The following is a 26,301-nucleotide window of genomic DNA, read 5'->3' as shown; positions in this document are numbered from 1 at the left end:
ATCGGTACCTCTGTGAAGTATTATCATTCATGTGGACGCATTTGTCTGATCAAGGAAATGGTAAAGGTGGATGTCTGGAAGGACAGAGACGTTAAACTGACTTGTTCTGACGTGATCTGACCTAATTTGATCCTGATCTTACCTAAATGAACCAGATCCGATTTCACCCTAACCAGATTCCCTGACATAACCTACTCTAATCTAACCCGAAACTGAACTGCTGTACTTGTACATCACATACAATACCACCAATGGCGGATGTAAAAGAGAAGATATACTTTGACCCCCTCAAAAATAATTTCCGTACATAATTTACTGTATGTTTTATATTAGTTGTTGTCCCTTCCCCATGAATTACTGTCTCTGCATATTTGGTTAAGCCCCAGCACTTGTTCCCTCCCCCTTATCGCTTAGTTCTACCGCTGCCCCTCTCCTTTCGCGAAGATAACTGCGGTAACCTTCACAGAACATGATATAATTAGAAGTGGCCTAACTTGATGCAATCTAACCCAGACCAAACCACGCACACTGTGCACCATCAGTGGCCAAAAGTTTGGAAGGCACATCAGTGCCGATGGCTGTGTACGAGGGGATATACATTAACACAGCTTGACATGACCTGAATGAGGATTAAATTTGACCTGTCCATAGTCTGCTCTAACACTACATTCTACACACCAAACACCAATACTGATGACCAGATATGGTTCGAGGAGTATACGATGGGTGTGGGGGGGAGCTGTCTCAGTTTTGATCAAGCAGTTCCGTTTTATTATCATATTTGACGAACTACCAGAGATTGTAATAATGACCAACAATTCTTTAACTATGTTTTTGGAACATTTTCCCTTATTTACTAAGGAACGAAAAAAAAAAAATAATAAAATGTTTCGAAAGTAAAACTCGTAATTTTTTCTGCTGTAGACTTTGAGACAGCATGTGTCAAGCTCTCACTTAATCATTTTAGTATCATCATTATTCATATTGTTCCTTTTACAGAATTAGTTTTTATTTATCTAGAAAAGAATTAAATTGTTCCTTAAAGTTTCATGAAGCAAAAAATTTCATGCTGAAATAATCTCCGGTTAACTGAGGGATAAGCAAAACATATTCATGATAAAAACCAGTTCATGGAGATCAATATGGATTTTTATCTGCTGACTGGATTAAACTCCTAGCATCATTATTTGTTCCAAAAACAACTTCCTTCCTTTTTTGACCATCTGCGTGAACAGTTGACTAACTCTGAGCCATGCATTGCAAGGGTAACCCCCCTATCCCCTCCCCCACCCCCTGGTCGGGCAATCCAAGCTGATGACTGTATGGTAGGAAAGTTTGCGGGCTGACCTGATCTGACTTGATGACAGTCCACCACCTGTATGAAAAAATGATTATTGCTGTTGCTGTTAACGTTGCCCCAAGCTCATGCGGACCTGAGACCACTGGACACAAGCCAAAAATTCCCTTCTCCAGCAATCCACTTTCACCCTTTCGAGCGAGAGGAAGATGAAGGACGTTTGTATTACCGAGCACAAGAGTCCCCCGTATTTATCGGTGCCACCACGCGAAGGGGTACTTCTCCGGCACCAAGAGAGAATGATAACATTACATTTTATAGCTGCAGAAATTTACGCCAAAACCGAAGCATTTCATTGTTGGTAAAGATAAGTAAACTAAACATCATTCATTTTCCATTCACCTACCTTGAGCACGAAGACAAAGGTAAGGGCATAGCAGAGGACGATGCCGGACAGCAACACGTAAGACAACTCCCTGCCTGACGCACGAACAACGGGCGTGTTGTGGTGCGATAGGAACACCCACACCACCACGCCCGTCATCACCAGACCCACAGACGAGAACACCATAGCGCCCACCGCCCACCATGAGTCAGGACGAATGTACACCTGAAGAGGGAAAAGAATAGATCATACAATAACAGGATAACTCAGTGGGATGGCTGGCACTTGCCGCCAAGAGCCTAGTAAAGTCAACAAGGCAAGAAAGGTAAAGAAAAGGGATCTCCCCTTTCAAACAAACTATTCAACTGATACTGGCAGATAAAGTGAGAAAGATAATGCGGATGGCACGTAATTCCTATGTATTATGTTTTTGCTGATGCCAGATGTTGTTACTGATATACAACTTACGAGTGGTCTTTTGTCGAGTATATGTTAAAACAATCTCTACTATCCTAGTCGACGATAAAAATCTTAACTGTTTCATTCGGGAAAGAGATAGTGTGATATTTGCGCAATGAAGAACATATTGATCAGATACCGTCACATACGCTTTGTTCTGCACCGTAGAAATGGCTTCCTACCTTCCCTCCATTCCCTGCATACTATATCTCTGAGCTGTCATGAGTAATAGAGTGAAAAGTACTGAAACTCTACCCACAGCAAACTCATCCAAAACGAGGCAGTTACATCACATTAATAAATTATTAGGCATTACTCGGTTGGCATAGTCAGTGGATAGAAACTAGAGTGTCTGAATTCAGTGTTCCATGGGTGCAGTGCATACAGAGTACTCAGCCCCTGGCCCAATACATCAAACTTCGCCAGGCGGCATATAGTAGGGTAACTCTACCCAGTCAGGGCAACCCACTGACTAAGTTTCCGTAAAACTGGAACAAATCGTCGTTGGAATGAAATACAAGTTCTTACTTCTCTGCAAAAATTATAAACATTATCACATTAATAATTGTGATGCTCTACTGTAAGCTTGTCTCCAGCAACGTAAAATTATCTGACGTTACCCAGAATAAAATGCAAAGTAGGTATATCGCAGCCATAGGGTGAAATAACAAAGCATCCTGCACCTTTCGACTTAGGTCGGTGTTTGCTATGGTGGGAGACGAAAGTCAGCCTAATATTTCAATTCTTTCTAAGTTCGTAGCCTCACATCAAGTAAGGGAGAGAGAGTGAACAGAAACCAGAACGGGGATGGGTGAGTAAATGGTGTGGTTTGATTTTTAGTTTCGTCTCCAATCCTCTTACAGTGCTTGGTGGAATGCATTATAAACTAGAATGGCACTCAGTAGAGCGAATATCTCCCCCAAAGCCCTATCTCACAATGTTAAAGAAGGTGAAAAAACATTCCTGGATCCGCACCTTTCTCCGGATCCGCACCAAAAATTAATGGCATGTATTCTGGGCTATGACCCATTTTTCTAGCAAGTTTCGTGAAAATTCGTCCAGTAGTTTTTGTGTAATCTTGCTCACAAACCAACCAACCAACAAACAAATAAACTGACACGAGTGAAAACATAACCTCCTTGGCTAAGGTAATAAAGGGTGTCAATGAAACATAAACAATGGGCTGTACAGTATCTATCTTATGTCATGCCTGTGCGATATGAAACGAGAGTAGTTAACTATCATTTTTTTCTGCAAGAAATGCACTGGTCTGTATTCTTGGCTACACCCACTGCTGCCTCTGTGGCCACAGCCTAAGGGCGCATTTACAGAGAGGCCAGAATGTGTTTCTTCTGTCTTAGATTGTGCGATCATGTAGGCTGGGATTAAAAAAAAAAAAAATGCACGAAGAAAAGTTCATTTCATTGTTTCACTTTCTGGCCATTCCACTTCTCGGTGGCAACAGCATTGCGTTTGGCAAAAAGGAACAGTTTGTGCAGAACATTGCCCATGAACCGAGACGTAATACTCACAGGTTTCATCCTGACCTATACGATGGAAAAGTTTGTGTTTGAATATGTTCGGTTCCGACTTTAGTGCATCATAAGTCACTTTTCTCAGGTGCCAGTTATTCCAAAGCTGAAAAAAGCCTAGCACATTTCTCTGCCCACACACACACACACACACACACACACACACACACACACACATATATATATATATATATATATATATATGTGTGTGTGTATATATATATATATATATTTATTTATTTATGTGGTGCACCAGAGAAGAAAGTCACAAACGTGACATATGTAAAGTAGGTGCTATGGTACAGTAGATCAATATTTGTCCCTGAAGATACACAGACTGCGAAGCAAAGGAAACAATTTGTGAGGTGTGATACTCCATCAAGGTTCTTAAGTGTATGCAAGCATATTTTTCATATTATTCCACAGCAGAAAAGTAACGTTATTTTAGTGAAATGCTTCTCTGGGGATGGTGAATGTTCATGTATATGTAAAGAAAATGATAAAACAGAAGATTTAAAAACTAGATGGATGATTATGATAACGATGGTAGTAATAATGGCAACTGATCGGGAGTGAAGGTAGCAGTTTGCTCCCCAGGCCAGTGGGTGTGTGTGGGTTTTATATAATAAATTTATATAAATATTTTATTTATAAATAAATAAGTATTTCCATTAAATCACACGACTCTAGTTGTGCGATTTAATGGAAATATTTATCATACGGTCATGAATTATACCTTGTTGAAATCTCCACGTAAAATTAAAATGACTAAACAAGATTGACTTTTCAAAATTCATTAAACATTTACAAAAAAAAAAAAAAAGTCAAGTGTATTCTTGAAACTGATATAATGTTGAGCCTGTTGATTTCTTTTCCTCGGAAACGACAATATGAAAGTTTATGTGTAATCAACATTGGTTATGTCTGCTATTTCTGTCACCATACGCAAAGAATTAGAGCTTTGGTGTGATTCGCAAGTCGCGATGTACCATTTGATTTTTGCGGAAGGCATGCAGCAAAAAAAAAAAAAAAAAAAAAAAAAAAAAAAAAATTGCATCAGCCAAAGCAAAAATGATTACCACACAGTGGAAAGAAGTGAATATGAATAACATCTGAGCGTGACATCACTTTCATCAAAACCTGCTTTGCTGCAACGCTTTGATGTGGACGCTTACTACCTAGTTATCTATGTATCTGTATACTTAGGCTGCTTCCCCCAAAGAAAAGGAGGTAGCCGAGACAGGACGACACACTCCCACTTTACCCATCCACTCAAAACACATTCATTCGCATCTTAGCCCCAGAAGGGAGAAGGAACAGATCCTCTCCGCACCACACCACACGAGGGTCAACTGCGCAGTGCAATCAGTAACATCCGCAGCAGGGCCCGACAGCAGAGCTGGTTTATCTCTGCCACATCATAATAGACCCATCCCCTTACCCGCACCTGACCTGATCAGCTGATCAGACCAAATGCGGTAGAGTATCCCCTCAGGGCTGCGTCATCACTTATTCATTCACAAGTTCTCTCCCTTTATTTCTGTCACGCACAGCCACTCTTCCTTGCTCAATAGACATCCCTCTCGCATCCAACACTCTCTTCACACTGTCCATCCATCCTATTCGTGGTCTTCCTCTCAGCCTTACACCTCTCACATCAGATCTAGTTATCTTTTTCACCAATTGCTCATTATCCATTCTCTCCATATGCCCAAACCATCGCAACACCCTCTGCTCAACTCAAGCAGCCATCTCCCGACCAACTCCAGTTCTCCTGCGCACTTCATTTCTCACTCGATTCATACGCGTCAATCCACACACTCCTCAGACACCTCATCTCCGTTACATTCAAACTTTTCCTCTCCGCTACACCCATATTCCATGTTTCAGCCTCATATACTGCAGTCGGTATCACAACACCCTCATACAGCCTTCTCTTTACATCCATTTTAAGCGAACGACATCTAAACACTTTTTTCATTTCCAAGCACCTTTCCTACTTCAGTCATTCTAAACTTCACTTCTGCATCTGTTCTTGCATCCACAGCAACATGTGACCCTATATACTTAAAACACACTACCTCCTCAAGCAACTCACTATTCAAAACTATATTCATCCTCCTACCATCTACCGACCTCGTACACTACATACAGTACTATACTCTTATTCTCATTTACTTTCAGTTTCCTCCTTTCACACACCCTTCCAAACTTCTCTACCAACTGTTTCAATCTCTCCTCTGAATCAGCCACCAATGCAGTAACATTTGCAAACAGGAGCTGCTTCAGATTCCACTCTCTACCATCAACATTCACCAGACTCAGACCTCCACCTAAAACTCTAGCATTCACCTCCTTTACAACACCATCACACCCTAGTTATAACGTGGAATATAACTGGAAAGATGATGATGATGATGATGATAGGGAGGAGAAGGAAGAGGAGAGCGAAGAGGTAGAAAAACAGTGATGAGAATACAAACAAGGTATATAATTCCATTAATAAAATAGTGAACATTTTTTCTATTATTTCTAATTTTATCAGTACAAGAAATGGCCCATAACCACCATTAAATGCTCTGTCGGTAAAAAAGAATGAAGAAAGCTAGAGTCGTCACATTTGTTAGCAGATGCGTGACATTTCCGAAGTGTGCTTATTATATAGGATATGTATTTTCTTTGTGTCAGACTCTGGGCATAGGCTTCACAGCCCGTTCACTGAGGTCCAGCAGTCCTCTTACATATTACACACCTCCACATGTCACCATTTCTGGGCTAAATCTCACCGTCCTTATTGAATACATACTATAGATATCTCGTACAGGACTGGTGTATTGATATTTTTTTTTCCCATGACGTGTCGCCTGGTCTTCTGGTACATCAGTAAAGTCTGCTTTAACGAAATTAAAATATTTAAACTGATCCCTGCCTCAGTCGTGATTCGAACGTAGGTCTGCCGGCCTTGTAGGCCATCTTTCTACCGACTCCGCCACCAACCCTTCCCCTACGCATATTTACTGTTCTGTACAAAGTACATGTGGTTGTATATGCGACTTATATTAAACCAACGAGCTGCGGAACAAAGCAGGCTAGAGAGGCCCATTTGAAACGAATTTGTTCCAGTTAGAGAGAGTGTTTGAAGGCTAACAGAACATGTGGCTGTATTGGTATAGTTGTTTGGGTGGTGTGGGTATCTGGTGGCTTTAGGTCAGTGTTTTGGTGGTTACGCTCTGGTCTTCTTACACTGTTTGTGCTCTGAATTCATTTAGGTCTCATAAAAAACTATGAGAAAGGAGTTTGAAGATACCAGACACAGATTCAAGCATAGCAAATTTCTTTCAGGCCAATAGACTTAGACATAAAAACGTTTGCAGCTTCTATTCCTAGAATAAAGAGGAATGGAAGGTGGTGTGCGGGGAAGTATATGACGATGATTGATCGTGTGTGTGTGTGTGTGTGTGTGTGTGTGTGTGTGTGTGTGTGTGTGTGTGTGTGTGTGTGTGTGTGTGTGTGTGTGTGTGTGTGTGTGATTTATATCTGACACATAATTTGCTGGGTTTGCTACTGTCGTTACTACTACTACTGCTGCTGCTAATTATAATGATTATGATGATGAGGAGGAATAGGTAAAGAAAAGTAAAACAGACAGCGTCCCTACGTTCACCTATCAAATCAGGTAGTACAAAGTAGGATATTTCCCCTCATATCAGTTTGTGGTATTCCATTGGAACAAATTAATCGTAAAGTAATCGTGATTATAAAGATGTTGATGGATGTAGTGATGATGGCGATGATGATGACGAAGACTATAGTCACGGCGCACGACTCTGATGTCATTATCGTATCATGGCAACTTACCATTCAAAAGTGCGTCCGATTTCGTATCATATTATTCACGAATAATGATACTTTGCACGAATATATTATACAAGAAAATTATTATACACGAACATATTATACACGAATCACAAGCGTCTCATATTATACACGAAATCAAACGCACTGCTCAGGGGTAAGTTGCCAGGGCACGATAATAACAACCTCAGAGTCACGCGCCGCGACTATAGTGGCGGTGATTCTGAAATACTCACCCCAAGGGGAGACCACAGAGAGGCGAGCAGATGGGATGATGAAACACCCACCCCATGGGGAGACCACAGGAAGGTGTGCAAAGCGCGTAGAAGGCCTGGGCCGGACGGTCCTATATCCCCCACCACCATGTGCTCCTCTTCCTTTCAAGCAGACCCAACGAGAGGTACACAGTGTTGGTACACTATTCTGCCAGACCAGCCCTCGCCAGCATCGGGGTGGGACTCGTGCTTGCACAGTCCCCAGTAGGCCCTTGGTAACGTCCACCAGACTTCCCTCACCTACAGACCCCACAAGGAGCAGAGGAGCGGCAACATCCACTGGACTTGCTATGGGGGAACATCCACCCACCACCGGGAGCAGGGACGTGGTAACGTCCACCGGACTGACTGCAGAAGGAACGTCCACCAGACTTTCCTCATCTGTTGTCCCACGGAAAGGAGCTGAGCTGTGGCAACGTCCACTGGACTTGCCATAGAGGGAACATCCACTGGATATCCCTTGTCTGCATCCCTCCACCGGAAGCAGGGACGCAGTAACGTCCACCGGACTTGCCGCAGCAGGAACGTCCACCTGACTTCCCCCACCTGCTGTCCCAGGGACAAGTAGAGCCACAGTAACGTCCACCGGACTTACCAGGCAGAAGGAACATCCACCGGACTTCCCTCATCCACTACCCAAGACTGGAGCCATGGTAACGTCCACCAGATTTTTCAGGCAGAAGGAATGTCCACCAGACTTCCCTCATCCACTTCCCCGGAGCCTCCCGTCGAGAACAGCGTCCCTTGCTCGTTTCACCCCTCCAGAGGCCAAACGGGATGCCCCTCTCACCCCCCTGTACCCCTATAGGCAGAGACTGCTCCCCAGCAAAGTCCCTGGTGGAGAGCATCTGGAATGGCCCCATAGTGAGCCTGGGAGACTGCTCACTACAGCTGGCACCTCGATGTCACTAGCTGCTTTCAGACTCTCCGAGTGACTGCGGCTGCAGGCAGATCCTGACGGCCTCCCCACTCCAGTGAGACCGCAGCCCCCAGCCATCGAAGGATGCTCCGAGGAATCCAGGCCAGGTCCAGCCTGGACCCCCCAGCGAGACTCTCACTTCCACTAAGGGCAGGTGCAGAGCCGCACGCCTGCTTGCCCTGTTCAGCCCCAGTCCCGAGGGCCCCACAGCCCACACTAGACGATCCACCACGCAGCCAGGGGCCTGTGCCTTTCGAGAGAGCACAAACCAGATGGGCCACCTCCCACACCTGGCCGTCACTTGCACCTATTGATTTGTATTGTGTTCCATGTATTGTGTCATTTACTGTGTATCTTTTGTGTGGTACTATACATGTAAGACTGGTTAGCCTGTTTTTGAGCCCTGTTCCTTTGTTGCATGCTCTAAACCCGGTACCGAAAAAGAACCAAAGTTCCGTGCCCGTGTTCTGAGGACAAGAAGTTGGACTGAGAACAAGCTGCATAACCGATTCTAATGATGGTATGGTGGGTAATGAAGATGATAATATCCGTAATGGCAGTGATTCTCTCGATGATGGGAGTAACGGGTGACTGTGATGATTTCTGTAGCATCGGTGATTCTGATGATGATGGTGATAACAGTAGAGAACCTGCTATAATAGTCTCTGTCTGTAGCACAAAGGAGAATGGTAAAGGTGGTACTTGAACGGAAGCATGTGGCTGATTCAGTGTGTGTGTGTGTGTGTGTGTGTGTGTGTGTGTGTGTGTGTGTGTGTGTGTGTGTGTGTGTGTGTGTGTGTGTGTGTGTGTGTGTGTGTGTGTGTGTGTGTGTGGAGGGGTGTATTATAATTCCTTCACTCAAGTTATGTCATTTTTAATGTATTCTGGTTACCGTCAGAATACGTTATTATACTTAAAAGATCCCTGGGGTAGAGAAACCGTTAATGAAGGTTATATGGAACCTCTTAGTTAGAAAATCTTAGCTCATCTGAATAAAACTGACTGGAGATGGAAAGAACAAAATAGTACAACTTTCTCTGGGTGAAGATGTTCATAGTGTAAGCGTACACTCAGCCGTCTGGAAGTTACAAAACGTACATGATCATATAAAATGCTCAAGCAATTGTTTTACAGTATTCAATTCACGTAGTTATTTCTTTATATACATACATGTTTTTCATTGTACCGTATATATTCCTTCTTGTTCCCTTCAACTGAAGAGTTTCATTTATCATAAGCCAGTACTGACTTAGCAAGTAATGCAGGTCATGATTCATATTCACAATCATCTTTTTACAGTGTGCTTGTCAAATGGAACAATCGTTATAATGGGGGAATAATAGTGAAACAGGCTTTAGTGACGCGCATGGAATGGAGATAGTGATTGTTTGAATTAATAGGTTGAACCTAATGACACAACATTTTTCTTGCAATCTTTAGGTTATTTTATCGAGATTAGGAGAAACAATTGCGACCAAGCAGTTGGATAAAGTCCTCATCAAACCCTTTGTTCCAGTTGCTCTCGTGAGGTCGGTCTGCTCAGACGTCTCCTGTGATAGTGTTGTGCTAGTGACCTGTGATATTGTGCTAGTGTGTTGCAGTGACCTGTGATAGTGCTGTGATAGTGATTCGTGAAAATGTTGTGCTAGTGTGTTGTAGTGACCCGTGAGAATGTTGTGTTACCTTTGTGTGAATTTGTACGTGATGGCTTCCTCTGTGGAGAGTTGTGTCCCCACTGCAGGTTTTGAAAAGGACTACCTTGAATTAAAGGAAGAATTTCTCGAACTGAAGTGGGAGGTACAGGTTCTCAGACAGGAGAAGTCACAAATGAGGGAATTGTTAGAGATGTTGGAGGAGAGAGAGAAAAAGGCTGAAGGTTGGACACTTGTTCACAAGGGTGCAACAAAGTTCACCCTTAAGAAGCAAGCAGAAATAAAGACCACTAATGCCTTCGACGCACTACGGGACGAATGTAAAGGGAGAGCAGAGAGGGAAGTAGAGGAGAAGGACGGTGAGAGAACTTCCCGTGCAGGTAAGTATAGTGAGAGCAATAATGGTAAGAAATATGCTGTCATTGTTGGAGACTTCCAGGTAAGATATCTTAACACAGCCATGTATACTCCACTCACTAAACATGCGTCTTCCAGGGGCCAGGGTGGGTAATGTGAAAGAGAAAACTTCAAATATCGTGAAGGATAGTGGAGTCAAACCCACTGTGTGCCTCAGTGTTGGCGGCAATGATATTAATAGGCGTAAGAGTGAGGTAGTATGGCAGCAATACAGGGTGATGATAGAGAAGGTTAGGGAGAGGGGAGGGACCCCTGTAGTACTCGGTGTTCTGCCAAGAAGGCAGGTTGGGAGGGAATGGTTGAGCAGGCCGATAGGTTTTAATTGCCGCCTTGAAAGGTATTGCAAAGATAATGCAATACCTTGCTTAGACATCTGGGACCGGTTTTATGGCCGGAGTGCCATATATAGCTGGGATGACACTCAACGGGCAGGGAGTTACTGTTTTAGCTGGAATGATAGATAGGGAGTTAAAGGGTTGTTTTTGAGGCTGAGAAGTAGACGCACGGGAAGTTACAGCAACTACACTCAGAAATCATTAATATCAAGTTTGAACAGATGCATCGACACCTGCAAAAGTAAGAACAACAGTTTCAACAGTTAGTGTAGATACATCCACTCAGGCACCTCAGACTGAGCAGGCGATGATAGAGGACAGAACAAGCGATGATAGGGGGCGATAAGTGACAGTACAAAAAGTTCTTATATTAGTAAAGCAAAGAGCTTCCCAGTTAGTAATAAAATAAAAAATAGTAAATCCCAAGGTAGAGGCATAACTACTCGTAATAACCTGAAAGTGTACTACACAAAAAGCCGTAGTTTATGTGATAAAATGGATGAACTGAGGGCTTTATTTTGTACAGAGAAAACAGACGTTGCCGTTATTAGTGAAATTTGGTTGAATACAAACACTCGAAAATTTTTAGCAGAATATCAGATAAAGGGCTATAATATTTTTGTGTCAAACCATCTGGGAAATGGGGGTGGGGTAGCTATTTATGTAAATTATTCATTGAACTGTTACAATAAAGCAGAATTTTATATAACAGGGACACCGAAAGTGTCTAGTTGAAATTAGTAACAAGAGGGGAAATTAGTCTTGGGAGCTATTTACAGAACTCCAAAATTAAGAAGAGCAGATAGTAAATACCTTTGGGAGGAAATTAGGAAAGCATCGCAGTCCAGCTTAGTAATAATTGTAGGGGACCTTAATTTGCCAAGGATAGATTGGAGACATCACACAGGGGATGCAGAGTCAGAGGAGTTTCTAGAGGTAGTACAAGATAATTTCCTTTATCAGTATATTAGGGAGCCCACCAGAGGTAATAATATACTAGATTTGGTTTTAGCTAATAAGGAAAATGTCATTAGTGATATAGAGGTTGGTGGACGACTTGGTAATAGCAACCATGAAGAAATTAAGTTCAAATTTATTTGGGATGTCTGTTCCACTGAAAATACCTCCACCATTCCTAATTTTCGTGTAGGAGAATTCGATGGATTAAGAGCTTATTTTAGAACGGTATTCCATAGGTAGAATATCCATTTTTGGAGTGCCAGGTCAGTGGGGAACCCCAGGTCATAGGTGAGGGGCAGGAAACAGGTGGGAATGGCCGCCAGGTCTCTGGGGAAGGTGAGGTCGTAGGTGGGAGTGTAGTTCAGATGACGAAGATTAACTCAGGTCCAGTACCAAGCAGACGTTCGGCCAGTGGGAAATATAACGAGTTAGTAAATATAATACACGGAGGCCAAGATAGATATAACCCTTCAAAACCGTTTAGAACAAATCATTCAGAACCAAGATGGATAAACAACAGATTAAAATCTCTCATAGGCCAAAGGAAAGGAACAACAGAAAAATATAACGGGGAGAGGAACACTCACATAACCGGTACGCGATTTTAAATTGAGAAATAAAGAGGGAGACACGGAAAGCAAAGAGAAGTTATGAAACTAAGGTTGCTAGTGAGTCGAAAGAAAACCCCAAGGATTTTTATCAAATGTACCGTGCAAAAAATAAAGATAGGATAGGACCACTCAGAACAGACTCAGGTGACATTACTAAAGATAAAGAAATGTGCTCCATCCTAAATAATTATTTCATATCAGTATTCACCAAGGAAAATCTAGACCTGGTCCCTCAAGCAGCAAATATTTACGATGATAATACGGAAAATATTCTTAGTAAAATAACCATAAGTAAAGAGGATGTATTGAAAGAAATTAAGTTAAAACCTCAAAAATCGCCAGGTCCGGATGATACATGTGCAAAAATTATAAAAGAAACCGAAGAAGAATTATGTAAGCCAGTTTTAACGTTATTTAATTACTTTAATTTCAGGAGAAGTTCCAGAGGCCCGGAAGACCGCAAACGTAGTGCCCATTTTTTAAAAAGGTGATAAATCAGCTGTGTTGAATTATCGTCCGATAAGTCTAATGTCAATAGTAGGAAAATTGTAGAGTCAATTTTGGCAAATAAGATTAGAGAACACTTAGAAAGATTTTATCTTATAAACGAAAGTCAGCAAGGATTCAGGCAAGGACGATCCTGCCTCACAAACTTGTCATTCTTCTCGTAGGCATATGGGGCAGTAGACAGCGATAAAGCTTATGATGTTATTTATCTGGACTTTAGTAAAGCTTCTGATAGGGTTCCACACGAAAGGTTAGTTAGAAAGGTTCGAGCACCCGGTATGGACGGCGATATCTTAAAAAGAATAGAATCCTGGCTGAAAGGACGAAAGCAGGGAGTATTGATAAATGGAACTAAGTCGAACTGGGGATTAGTAACTTGCGGTGTACCACAGGGTTCAGTACTCGGTCCCTTATTATTTATTATATATATAAATGTTCTAGACTTAGGAATCACTAGAAGAATCAGCAAATTTGCCGACGATACAAAAATTGGGCGTATCATTAACTCGACTGAAGACTGCCATGTAGTAACTTACAAAAAGACCTCGATATACTGTCCGAATGGCCTATAACTTGGCAAATGGAATTTATCGTTGAAAAATGTAAAGTACTTAAAGTAGGCAAGACCATAGGAGATACTAAATACAGCTTAGATAACAAAGAAATTAGCAAATTGGAAAGCGAGAGAGATCTAGGAGTTATAGTTAGTAGCGACTTCAAAACAAGGCTACAGTGCATTAATGCGAGAAATAAAGCAGATAGGGTCCTAGGATTTATTTTGAGAAGCGTAAGCAATAGGTCATCAGAAGTAATACTGCAACTTTATCTAGCATTAGTAAGGCCACATTTAGACTATGCCGTACAATTGTGGTGTCATTACTATAGAATGGATATTAACTCGTTAAAAAATGTACAGAGAAGAATGACAAAAATGATACATGATGTTCGGAACCTGTCATATGAAGACAGACTGAAAAGACTAAGTCTGCAATCACTAGATAGGCGTAGAGTGAGGGGAACTTAATTGACGATGTTTAAGTGGATGAAGGGTATAAATAAGCGAGATATTAGCAAGGTACTTAAAGTGAGCATACAGGATAGAACTAGAAGTAATGGTTTCAAAGTAGAAAAATTCCGTTTCCGTAAGGAAATAGGTAGAAATTGGTTAGGTAAAAGAGTAGTAGATGAATGGAATAAGCTAGCTAGTAAAGTAGTTGCTGCCTCTTCCATTGTGAGTTTCAAGCATAGGCTAGACAAACATATGACAAATAAGGGGTGGGTATAGAAAAAAAAATCTTATAACCAATACTAATTCATACTTTTTCCTTTTCAGTTTATACTACGAAAGTTTCTATTCTCCTTTCACACTTTCCTATGAAATGTCCACGCCAGTTTTTTCTATACTGCGTGGTGTTCTTTCTGACTTTTTCCTGCCGGCTTCCGCTGGAGGGTTTGCAGGGCGGGGGAGAGTCTTCTTCTTTGCTGTCCTTACCTCATTCTAGTAGTTCAGTTACTCTTCTAGGAGCTGCCTAGCATGGGCCAATCGACCTACTGCGGTTATCCTCTCTTCTTATGTTCCTAAGTTCTTTGCTAATAGGGGACTCTTCATGAGCTTAGCAAATTGTCTATTATTCTTTCATTTCAAAGTAGCCCAAATTTTCGTCCCTTTGCAGCCACTTAAGATAACTTAGTGCCAGAATGAAAAAACAACTTCCATGGTACTTCATCGAGACTATCATGATATTCTGGTGTTGTTAATCTATTGTTACACTTCATTATTCAAGACGGAGAGATGCTAATTTTAAACCAAGCAAAACTGAAAAGGTCACAGAAACAGAAAAAAATATATAAATATGACGTCCTCCGGCTGCATAGATTAAAGAGTAGTGTGTGTGGACTCAGACTGACCTCAGGTATTGGGTTACAGGTGAGGTGGTCAGGTGAAGGAAGGGTGCCCCAGTTGCAGGTGAGACACTGTGTTTCATCATGTGGGTTCACAATCTGGGGAAATATAAATATCGGAAATAGATCACTGGTGGCTTAGTGGATTTCGACGTTTCAGTGGGATATGGCCTGTATGGGATTTCAGATGAGGAATGTTGGTGAATACTGCTAAAATAATATCACTGAGGGATGTAGGACTGGTCACTTTCACCCTAAATGTAGCACCTAAGTACTCGTAGTCCAGCCCTTTGGCCCCAACGTTCTTAATGTGGTAACAAAGGAGAACTGGGTGGACGGATAGATGGATGGGAAATAAACGCAGTTAAAATAAAAACATAACGGTTTCATAATGATGCAATCAAATTTAACAAAAATTCAGAATACAAGTATACAGTATACTCAGGTAATTAACAATCTTTAGAACAAGTACAACGACTTAATGAGAAAATCAAATACACCATGAGAATATGAACAACCAGCCAGATAGAAAAAAAAAATAAAAACAGCAAGCAATCGGAACTTAACATGAAAAACGCAAGGATATTATTCCACATCAATCCACCGAAAAATAAGAATTTTCCTAGTTACTGTAGTGTGGTAATTTTTCTTGAAATTTTTCAGGAGAGTACTTCTATTTAATCCACGTAACCATGCAAAATCCTAAAGGTGTACTCCAAATAGTTTTTTAGTTGTGATTTTTTAAAGTTCGGCCCAAAAGACACTTTAGTTTTTTAACCAATTTTTCCTGTGTTTTCTGAGCATCACCATCTGCTTCTTTCCAAATGGAATTGACTGAAAATTGCTCAGGGCATGCGGGAATTCTATATTTTAAAAAATTTAGTAACTCCGGCAATTTCTTGTGTTTTTCAACAAACTTTTTATTCTATGCAGTATTATTATACTTCTACCAGACCTAGAAGTTACTTAGTCCTGCCTGAAATATTGAGTTTTGACAGGTAGCCAAGTATGGCCTCAGAACTGAAAAACCCACTTTGGGGCAGATTTTGACTATTTTCTCATGAAGGATTGTCTCTATTTGTTTGAAACGTATTTCCAAAGAAAGTATAAGTATCCACTGCACGCATATAAAAAATTTTTAAGATGCTATATGACTCGTTCATCATTTTATAATTTCCAGAAACAAACATTCATTCAACAAATACAGAAAGTAAAATATGAGGAATATGCAGTACCAACCACCAAAAAGTTTATTTTCTTGAGGCTTAGAAACAGAAATGATAAAATTTCAGTCTTAGCATGTTTAACTATCAAACAAGCTGCATTATACGCTTTTTACAAAGTTGTTGTCAGGTATCTCATGAACTGAAATCACACAGCATGGAAACGTTATCAGATTACTTTGTGTAATGATCCTGTCTGTCTTTATCATACTTGGACAGGTAATTCTGTCTTCCTTCTTGTAACTGGGGGATCAACAATGCACAATACATCCTGTAGAGGCACCCAACAGGTATCTTGCCATGCAGGCCAGTGAAAGAATATTGCTGGCCCGTGGTGATACATGAAATAACTAAAATATCATCATCATCAGATATTTCCAGGACTGATCCAAGCCACAACTTCCCATCATAGATACAAGCAATGTACTTTCTTGAAACACAATGGCCAAACCAGATTGCATCAGAATTACAGGACACAGCTGCTGGTATTATATACAATATGAGAAGCTGCTACCGGCAAATTTCCTGAACTCAATCAAGAATACCCCTCGACAAGTACCAAAAAGCGATCTTACGTCTAAATTTTTATAGTATATATTGTGCAAGTAAATATTATTGAAAAAAATTCCATCGGATGTAATATTGCAGCAAGTAGAAACTGTGAAGAATTGGCTTTTTTCATATATATATATACATATATATATATATATATATATATATATATATATATATATATATATATATATATATATATATATATATATACACAGGGTGTAACGAGACATATGACAAAAAATTAAATCACCTAATGTCTGACTTGGCTCGTATCTCTGACTGGGGTAAAAATAATCTTGTTTTTAATGCATCTAAGACTCAGTTCTTACACCTATCAACCCGTCAAAATCTTCCACAGGTATACCCACTAATGTTTAATAATATTCAACTTAACCCTGCATCATCCTTGAACATGCTTGGGGTTTCATTTACTCGGGACTTATCTTGGAAAGATCATATTACATCTCTTGTAAAATCTGCTTCCAAGAGATTGGGTGTGCTAAGCCGACTCCGTTCTTTCTTTACCCCTGCACAATTGTTGACTCTATACAGGGGTTTTATCCACCCCTGTGTGCAGTACAACTCTCATGTGTGAGGAGGCTCCCAACATACAGCTATTCTCAAATGTGTGGAGTCAAAGGCTTTTCGTCTCATTAACTCTCCTCCTCTTACTGACTCCCTTTAACCTCTGTCTCTTCGCCGCACTGCTGCATCTTTACCTCTTTTCTATCGATACTTTAATGGTCACTGCTCCTCTGAACTGCCTACATACATTCCTCCACCTCTACGACGTGTGCGTAGCACCCGACTAGCAGCAAACTCTCATCCCTTTTCTGTCCAACTCTCTAATGCAAGAGTTAACCGTTACTCCCAGTCCTTCATTTATGCAACAGGTCAACTCTGGAACAGTCTCCCTCTGTCTGTATTTCCTGCTGCCTATGATCTCCAGTCTTTCAAACGCAGTGTGTCCAGGCATCTCGAAATGAATGGATCTTGAATTTGGCTCTCTCTTGTATTTTGTTTTACTCTTGGAGAGAACTCTTATTGGGGGCTCATGGCCTTTGGTTCCTTCTACCTCGCATTAAAAATAAAAATGTAATTTTGAGTACATTTTGTTCAATAAACATATAGTCTCTGTGACCCCAGATCAGTACCCAGCATTCAGCTGTTTAAGTGTAAAAGTTTTGTGGCTTGAATGCATCATTGGGTGGGAGCTTCGCAGGGCGACGGGAGACTAGTATTAGCTTATAATATTGTATTGCACATGAAAATCCCATATCCTATCAGTACAAACGAGTTTTAAGAAGAAACTTTACGTAGTGTATTGATTCTTTAACATCAAGTCATGCATTCCTAAATTCTTTTGCACAAATCGACTGTAATTGAAGATTAAATTCAAATTTTGTGGATTGCAAGGGAGTGGGGAGGGAGGAGAGGCGGTGTGTTGTTGCCAGTTATGTAATGGTTGGCTTGCAGGCTATTACTAACAGCATTATCATAACACCCACAACTCATTCAATGAAAAAACATTGTTGTAAAGCGAGATTAGCGTCTTGCATATGATGGTGATGTGAGAATAGTGACGCAGGGTTCCCAATTTAACTACTTTGCAGCCAGACCTATTCTTTGCCTCTACCTAGCGGCATTATTTAACATCTGGCAACATGATATCAAGCTACATTCTGGATATTTTTGCCATTTTTAGGTGTTATTCTAAAGATTTAATAATATTTTCCAGCGATATTCTGCAGTGTTTACTATGTAGAAACATTCTAGCAAGTTTTCAACACTAAACTAGTGAGATTGATGATAAAGACTTGGCACCCTGCATCCATGGTGTCATATGAACGGGAAAATTTGCAGGCGAGGCACACACTTCAAATACTGTTCTCCGCATTTAGTTGTTCACTGGGTTCAGCTTCACTTCTTCATGAAACAGCATGCCACGTACGTACAGCAATGAAGAATATGCAGATATCGTCTATTTTTACTGATTCTTCGATGGTAATGCTAGTGCCGCAGCGAGAGAATACAGATGGAGATACTCAATGGTGCCATGTTTACCTGCAGCAGAAAAATTGTAATATTATTATTACACCTGAAGTGACACTAGTGATGCATCACAATCATGTTTTTTAACCCCTTAACCGCGAGGCGTCACTTTCGTGACGCTCGGCTACAATGGATCATACCGCGGGGCGTCACTTTTGTGATTCTGTGTTATTTTGAATTATCCCGGGCTCTCAAGTGGTGGCTTGTATCATATATCAGTACTGCCAATGTCCAACACTAGTCAGCACTCCAAATCTCATCTGTACTCCCATCCATTGTTGACATTTTAGCTATTTTAACCCCTTCCTGACTCCCCTCCCTACCTGCCCTCCATTACCCTCTCCTCTCACCTCCCATGCCGCGCTGCGCTACGGAAATTTCCCCCTTCTCTTTCCACAGATTTCATCCATTGAAATAAGCCCTATGCCCTATATTTTTACCCAATAATATTTACCAAAAAAAAAAAGGTAAGTGATAGTGTTATACTCCAGAAATTGCCTAATTATCACCTGACAACACCTCACGTGCATTCATTCGCTACATTACCACGGTAATTTCCCCTTTGATTTATGCCTTGTAATCGATGTCTGTAATAAAAATATATATCAGAAAGGAAGGGAGAATCCTAACTGACATTTACAGTCACCTGGAACTACCTATTTCTATATTTATTGCCGAGATTTTCTACCTATAAAAAATTAGCCTGTAAGTTAGCAGCAGTAAGCCTAAAGTGTCATTGTCAACCCTTCCCTTCTCAGATAATTTACCCCCTTCTTGACTCCCCTCCCTACTTGCCCTCCATTACCCTCTCCTCTCACCTCTCATGCCGCGCTGCGCTACGGAAATTTCCCTCTTCTTTTTCCACAGATTTCATCCATTGAAATAAGCCCTATGCCCAATATTTTTACCCAATAATATATACCAAAAAAAAAAACAGGTAAGTGATAGTGTTATACTCCTGAAATTGCCCAATTATCACCTGACAAAACCTCACGTGCATTCATTCGCTACATTACCACGGTAATTTCCCCTTTGATTTATGCCTTGTAATCGATGACTGTAATAAAAATATATATCAGAAAGGAAGGGAGAATCCTAATTGACATTTACATTCACCTGGAAGTACCTATTTCTTTATTTATTGCCGAGATTTTCTACCTATAAAAAATTAGCCTGTAAGTTAGCAGCAGTCAGCCTAAAGTGTCATTGTCAACCCTTCCCTTCTCAGATAAGCCGCGGCATTTAGTTCCTTGTCCTCCACTGCAGAGACAACATGTCGCACTCGCGCCCCGCCATTCCTGCCGCTTCTGCGCCCATTGCAAAGGGCCCCGTGACCTCTACCCCCAAGAAAAGTGTTGAGGCAAGCAGGAAAGGCCTCAGTGACTCTGCAGTGGCACGAGAACTTGCTGAATTGTCGATGATAATAATGGACAGCGATTTTGACGATTCCGGTGAATCGTGTGATGAGCCGGGTGAACTTATCGCGCCAGAAACAGCGACAACAAGTGCTCCTACCAGTGAATCTGTGTGTAGCTCCAACGGAAAGGAGCCTTTAGTGCAGGAAGGAAAAGAATTTGGGAAGGGAGTGAAAAGGCGGCGTGTTAGCCCCAGAACAATGCCCCCACGTGACCCAGCCCGCCATGAGTCACGAGATCATTCACCTCCCCGTTCCCCAAGCCCCGCTTTACTCATCTCGTCATCATCGTTGGCTGAGTTATCTCCGGAGTCTTCGTCGTCGGAGTCACCACCAGCATCAACAGTGAAGGCCGGCCGTAGAGGTAGAGGTAGATCTAAGAGAGTGAGAAGTAGTGTAGCTAGTAGGGTAAGGGCTGCTAGTGCTGTACGGCAACCTAGGGTCAGTGCGAGTGACCTTGACCGTGATAAGCCTCCCTCTCAGCCAACCTCCACCACCACCACCACCACCATCCCTCCACCGCCACGCCAGGGAATCCTGGACGCCTTCGCGTGGATGGAAGGGTCAGATTTTGTCCCCGAAAACCTGGTTTTCGATGAGAGCTCGTCAGGAGTTCAGCCTGCCTTCACTATGGACGAAAATGCTGAGTGTGTCGACTACCTTTTGGCCTTCCTAGATGACGAAGTCATGCAGCACATATGTGATGAGACTAACAGGTTCGAATCACAACGTGCTGCTAGTGGTACAGGTGCAGCCAAGATGCAACAGTGGACCATGCTGGGAGTGCAGGAGCTGTATGTGTTCTTTGCCCTCATGCTTCTTATGTCACACTCCAAGAAACATGAGTTGGAAGAATACTGGTCCATGGACCCCTTACTACCCTCACCGACCTTCAACAAGTACATGGCCTGAGATCGCTTCCGGAACATCATGGGAAACCTGCACTTTGCCGATAATGATGTACCTTCCCAAACCGACCCACTCTGGAAGATCCGGGAGATTCTGAACAGAATGAAGGATAAGTTCATGTCATTCTTCCACCCATTTCAGAAGGTTGTCATTGATGAGTCCTTGGTTCTGTTCAGAGGACGTCTTCGGTTTGTCCAGTACATTCCAAGCAAACGCCATCGCTTTGGAATTAAGTTCTTTGTACTGTGCGACTGTAAGACGGGGTACATCCTTGACTTCGTCATCTATTCAGCCAGCACTGTCGATCTCGATAAAACACACCCCCTTGGCTTCTCAGGCTGTGTAGTGAAAGTGCTCCTAGAAAAGTATTTTGGTGGGAATCATGTGCTGTATACAGACAACTACTATACAGCACCGAAACTTGCCAAATACCTTTCTGAGCACGGCATTGGCTCCTGCGGCACTGTCAAAAGTAATCGTGCCAACTTCCCCAAATTCCCAGAGGCAGGAAACTCGCAGCGAGGAGACATGCACCTACGCAAGTCTGAGAAGATGCTGGCAATACGGTGGCATGACAAGAGAGTCGTGCACATGCTCACCACCGTACATAAGGGGGAGATGAGAGACAGTGGGAAGGTCGACCGTAGGACAGGCGAACCTGTGATGAAACCTGATGCTGTGTTGGACTATAATATAAACATGCGGCTGGTGGACAAGTCCGACATGATGATTGGTGAGATCGACTGCCTCAGGAAGAATACTAGGTGGTACAGGAAAGTTTTCTGCATCTCATAGATATGACGATGCTGAACGCCTTCATCCTGTACAAGATGAAGGTAAAGCCACCCAAGTCCTTCTCCCTGAGGTTGTTCGCCAGGACTTGTGTCCAGCAGCTGCTGGAAAAATATGGTAAGGTGCAAGCAGCAACTCCAAGGCGCCATCCAGTTACACTTCCCGACCGACTTTAGCAGAGGGCGTATATGGATCGGCACAGACTTGAGCTAATGCCTGCCACAGGGAAAAGGAAGGCTGCGATTCGCAGGTGTCAGGTATGTGCGCATACCACACGCCGCACACCTGAGCATAAACGCACCTCTTGGCAGTGCGCTGAATGCCAGGTTCCCCTCTGTGTAACCTGCTTCTTCGATTATCACAGCCAGAAGCAGTTCTAACAGTGTAAGTGTGGAAGCAGAATTATTTGGAAATAATGTGTAAATAATGTGTAAATAATGTGTAAATAGCAGGTGAAAGCAATGGATGTTCAGTTCATATGATTGAACAGTGTACTATAGTTTCATCTTACTGAAAGTGACAGTGAATAACATATTGTAAGTAAAATAGAAGGGTAAATATTGAAAATAGAATAGAAAATGTAAATAGTAATATAAGAATATGAGTACAAATAATTTATGTTATAACAGTGAGAGTGAATCCGTGGCTCTCTACGTATTTTACTGACTGAAAAATAGAATGACTTCAGTGACAATAAAATAATATGACTGAATGAAACTTATGGAGAAAGACTCCAGATATATATAAGTGCTGATATAGTAATAGAAATATAAAGTGTGAGGGGTTTTATGAATAATAAATGACAGAGTGCCTAGAGCGAACTAGCGCAAGTGCGGCGATCAGACGCGCTCGTAATTTCCATTGCTTTCACACTGTTTTTTTTTTAGTATGGATCCCAAACTACTTGAAAATGGTAGAATAGTGTTTATAGTGTTTGTATCTGGCTGTGGTAATCATATAACGGGTTGTCGGGAAGTGTAAAGTGGAGACTTAGTTACCCTACTTCAGAGGTCTCCACAAGTCCTACGGAAACCGACGAAGGCTCAACAATCATTCCAGGAGAAAGCTGAAGGTATGTGCTATAAGCATATATAATTTTATTATTCTAGGACTAATAACTGATTTTTAGCATATATTTTTTGAGAGTCTGTCGGAGCCCAAATAACCCCGCGGGACACGCAAGTAATTGGTAAACAAGCCCGCGGTGTAGGGGTTAACTGAATGAGCTATGGGTGTTGTGATAATGCTGGTAGTAATAGCCTACAAACCAACCATTACATAAATGGCAACAACGCACCAGGCTCTCCTCCCTCCCCACTCCCTTGCAATCCATAAAATTTGAATTTAATCCTTAATTACGATTTGTCCAAAAGAATTGTAGGAATGCATGACTTGATGTTAAAGAATCAATAGACTAAGCAAAGTGTCTTCTTAAAACTCGTTTGTACTGATAGGATATGGGATTTTCATGTGCGATACAATATAAGCTAATAATACTCGTCTCCCATCGCCCTGCGAAGCTCCCACCCAATAATGCATTCAAGCCACAAAACTTTTACTCTTAAACAGCCGAATGCTGAGCTGAGGTCGCAGAGACTATATGTTTAAAGAATAAAATATACTCAAAATTACATGATAGATCATTGGTGTAAGTTTTTGTCATACGTCGCGTTACACCATATATTATATATATATATATATATATATATATATATATATATATATTGGGGGAGGCGGTGGCTCGATCGGTAGAGAGGTGGCTTGTAGTCCTAACGGACCCAGGTTCAAATCCCACTGGGGCAGGGAACAGTTTAGGATTTGAATTTCATAAAAATCAGACTTTACTGATCTACCAGATGACCTGTCGACATGTCACAAAAATACCCCCGCTAATACCAATACACCAGTCCTGTATGAGACAGCCCTAGCATGTATTCAATATGGACGGTGGGTGATAGCGCCGAACTGGTGACATGTAGAGGTGTGCGGTATATAGGAGGACTACTGGGCCTTGAAAGCAGGCTGTGAAGCCTATGCCCAGAGTCGGACACATAAAATATATATATATATATATACAGTAGGCCCTCCACAGTTGAGGGGGTTAGGGAACACAGACCCCCGCGAAAGTGGATTTTCTGTGAATATTTGGCGCCCCCCTCCCCCAAATGCCTCAACAGCCACAGATCACCCCTTGTGAGCAAATATGCACATACTGTACCTAATAAACCATATCTGGAACCTGAATGCAGCATAAAATATCACACATAATAACAGACCAACTGTATAAAAAAGTTGAATAACAAGTAAGTTTTCACTTGGTATGGCTGTACTAAGTTAGGGTAAATATGTGCCTGGTGACTTCCACAGACTTCCGTGAGTGAGTATGTCTCGCGCACATCCACGTGAGTGTGGGCAAGTCATCAGCTACATATGTACCCCAGCTTCTTACAACCATACCCATTCAGTTCTGAGTTAACTCACCATTGTCCCTGAAGTTTTGGCGGACGAACTCTGACGACTTGTGATCATGATGATGATGATGATGAACATCACACTGATGACTTTGAAGATGATTAGCCATGCAGTTACCGATGACAGATGACTGGATGAGATGATGTAGAGTGTAACTGCATGGCATAAGAAGTCAGCATCTCCACTGCTAGTGTCATCGCCGAGTGCTGGTGGATCGTCGCTATCGTCCTCAGAGGCAGGTGGAGAGGATGATGCGCTGTCGAAGTCAGAGTGAACAGGTTCAGGGTCAGACACAGGTTGAGGTTCAGGTGCAGATATAGGCTCGTTAGTCTCAGGTGTGGTGGAGGAAGATGAGTGCAAGAGAGCAGCAGCAGCAAAAGGTCACAGTTTCTTTGAGAAGAACGTTGTGATAGGCAACTGAGACCGCTTCCACTTTATGTCATCGAACAGTGTTTTGTAGGGCATTATGGTCTGAGCTATGCCACTCATCACCTTCAACGCCCTCACCATCCATGGGTCCCAATCATAGAAGAGTTGCTTCTGTTGTGCAATCGCCCTCCTCATTTCCCTCAGCTTTTCAAAAGTGAGGCCTTGCTGCTGGGGGGCATCATCAGGATTCTCCCCTGCATCCTCCTCGTCACTTGCTGACCAAACAAGCTCCACTAATTTTTCGTCAGTGAGGACCACATCATGTTCTTCCACCAGCTCCCTCACCTTATCCTCCTCCATATCCTCAAACCCTCCACCACCTACTGTATAAGCCTTGCCAACTCCACCATCTTCCTTATGGCCTGGTTCACCTGCTCTTGAGGAGTAAATCCCGCAAAATCTCGGATGCACTCCAGCCACAAAGCCCTCCAACAGCCATTAACTGTCTCAGGGCGTACATCCTTCAGACTCTCCTGCACCACCATGAGGCAGTCAGTGATGGTGAACCCCTTCCAATAGTCCATGACGCTCAGGGTTGGGGTTCACATGCAAAGATGTACAGAGACTCTGCATTGACCTCCAGGTGTAATAGGCCTTGAAGGCAGCTATTACACCCTGGACAGGAGGTTGTATCAGGGAGGTTGTGTTCACTGGCAAAAACACAACCTCCACATCCTCACACATACCGTTGAGTGACTGTGGGTGGCTCGGAGCCTTGTCCAGGAGCAAGAGGAATTTGCCAGGAAGGCCCTTCTCCTGAAAGTAGGACCGCATCTCCGTCAGGAGACAGTGGTGGAACCAGTCCAGAAAGATGGTGCTGGTGGTCCATGCTTTCTTATTGTGCACCCAGAACACTGGTAGGAGGTTTTTGTTGCATTGCTTCAGTGCTCTGTGATTCCCCAACTTAAAAATAAATCCTGGCTTGATCATGTAGCCAGCAGCATTGGCACACATCAGTAAGGTGCAGTGGTCTTTAGCTGCCTTGAACCGGGAACCCTTTTCTCCTCCTTCGAGATAAAGGTCCCAGCAGGCATTTTCTTCCAATAAAGACCTGTCTGATCGACATTCCATACCTGCTCGGGCCTATATCCTTTATCCTGAATTATTTTCTTAAGTGCTTTTGGGAATGCTGCTGCTGCCACATGGTCCACCAATGCATTGTCATCTTCAAATTTTTAAGGAAGAACTGCCTCTTGAATTTATCAAAACCAACCTTTGTTGGTTGTGAATCCAGGATGTGTGGTTGCAGCTGGTCCAGGGTCTGCGTTGGTGCTTGGGTTGTCGGGGTCAGAAGATGAAATGGTCATCATGTCGTACCATGCCTTCCCCTCTGACCGAATTGCATTATT

General features: G+C 42.3%; 1 protein-coding gene across 1 annotated transcript in view; it reads right to left on the bottom strand.

Annotated features, from left to right (window-relative positions):
* LOC145400735 (metabotropic glutamate receptor 6-like) overlaps positions 1-26,301 on the bottom strand; it is a 281,737-nt gene that overhangs the window by 36,802 nt on the left and 218,634 nt on the right. The window contains exons 12-13 of the mRNA XM_080273169.1: positions 15,113-15,205; positions 1,704-1,907 (exon numbers count right to left, since the gene is read on the bottom strand). Of these exons, the coding sequence (XP_080129295.1) occupies positions 1,704-1,907; positions 15,113-15,205 (297 nt within the window). The remainder of the gene's footprint in view (positions 1-1,703; positions 1,908-15,112; positions 15,206-26,301) is intronic.

This window comes from Coenobita brevimanus, chromosome 53, assembly GCF_032717465.1.
Source record: "Coenobita brevimanus isolate Jiangsu-jjx chromosome 53, ASM3271746v2, whole genome shotgun sequence".
NCBI classification, from domain to species: domain Eukaryota; kingdom Metazoa; phylum Arthropoda; class Malacostraca; order Decapoda; family Coenobitidae; genus Coenobita; species Coenobita brevimanus.
Note: the sequence above shows the minus strand (reverse complement) of the source record. Positions and strands in the feature narration are given on the sequence as shown.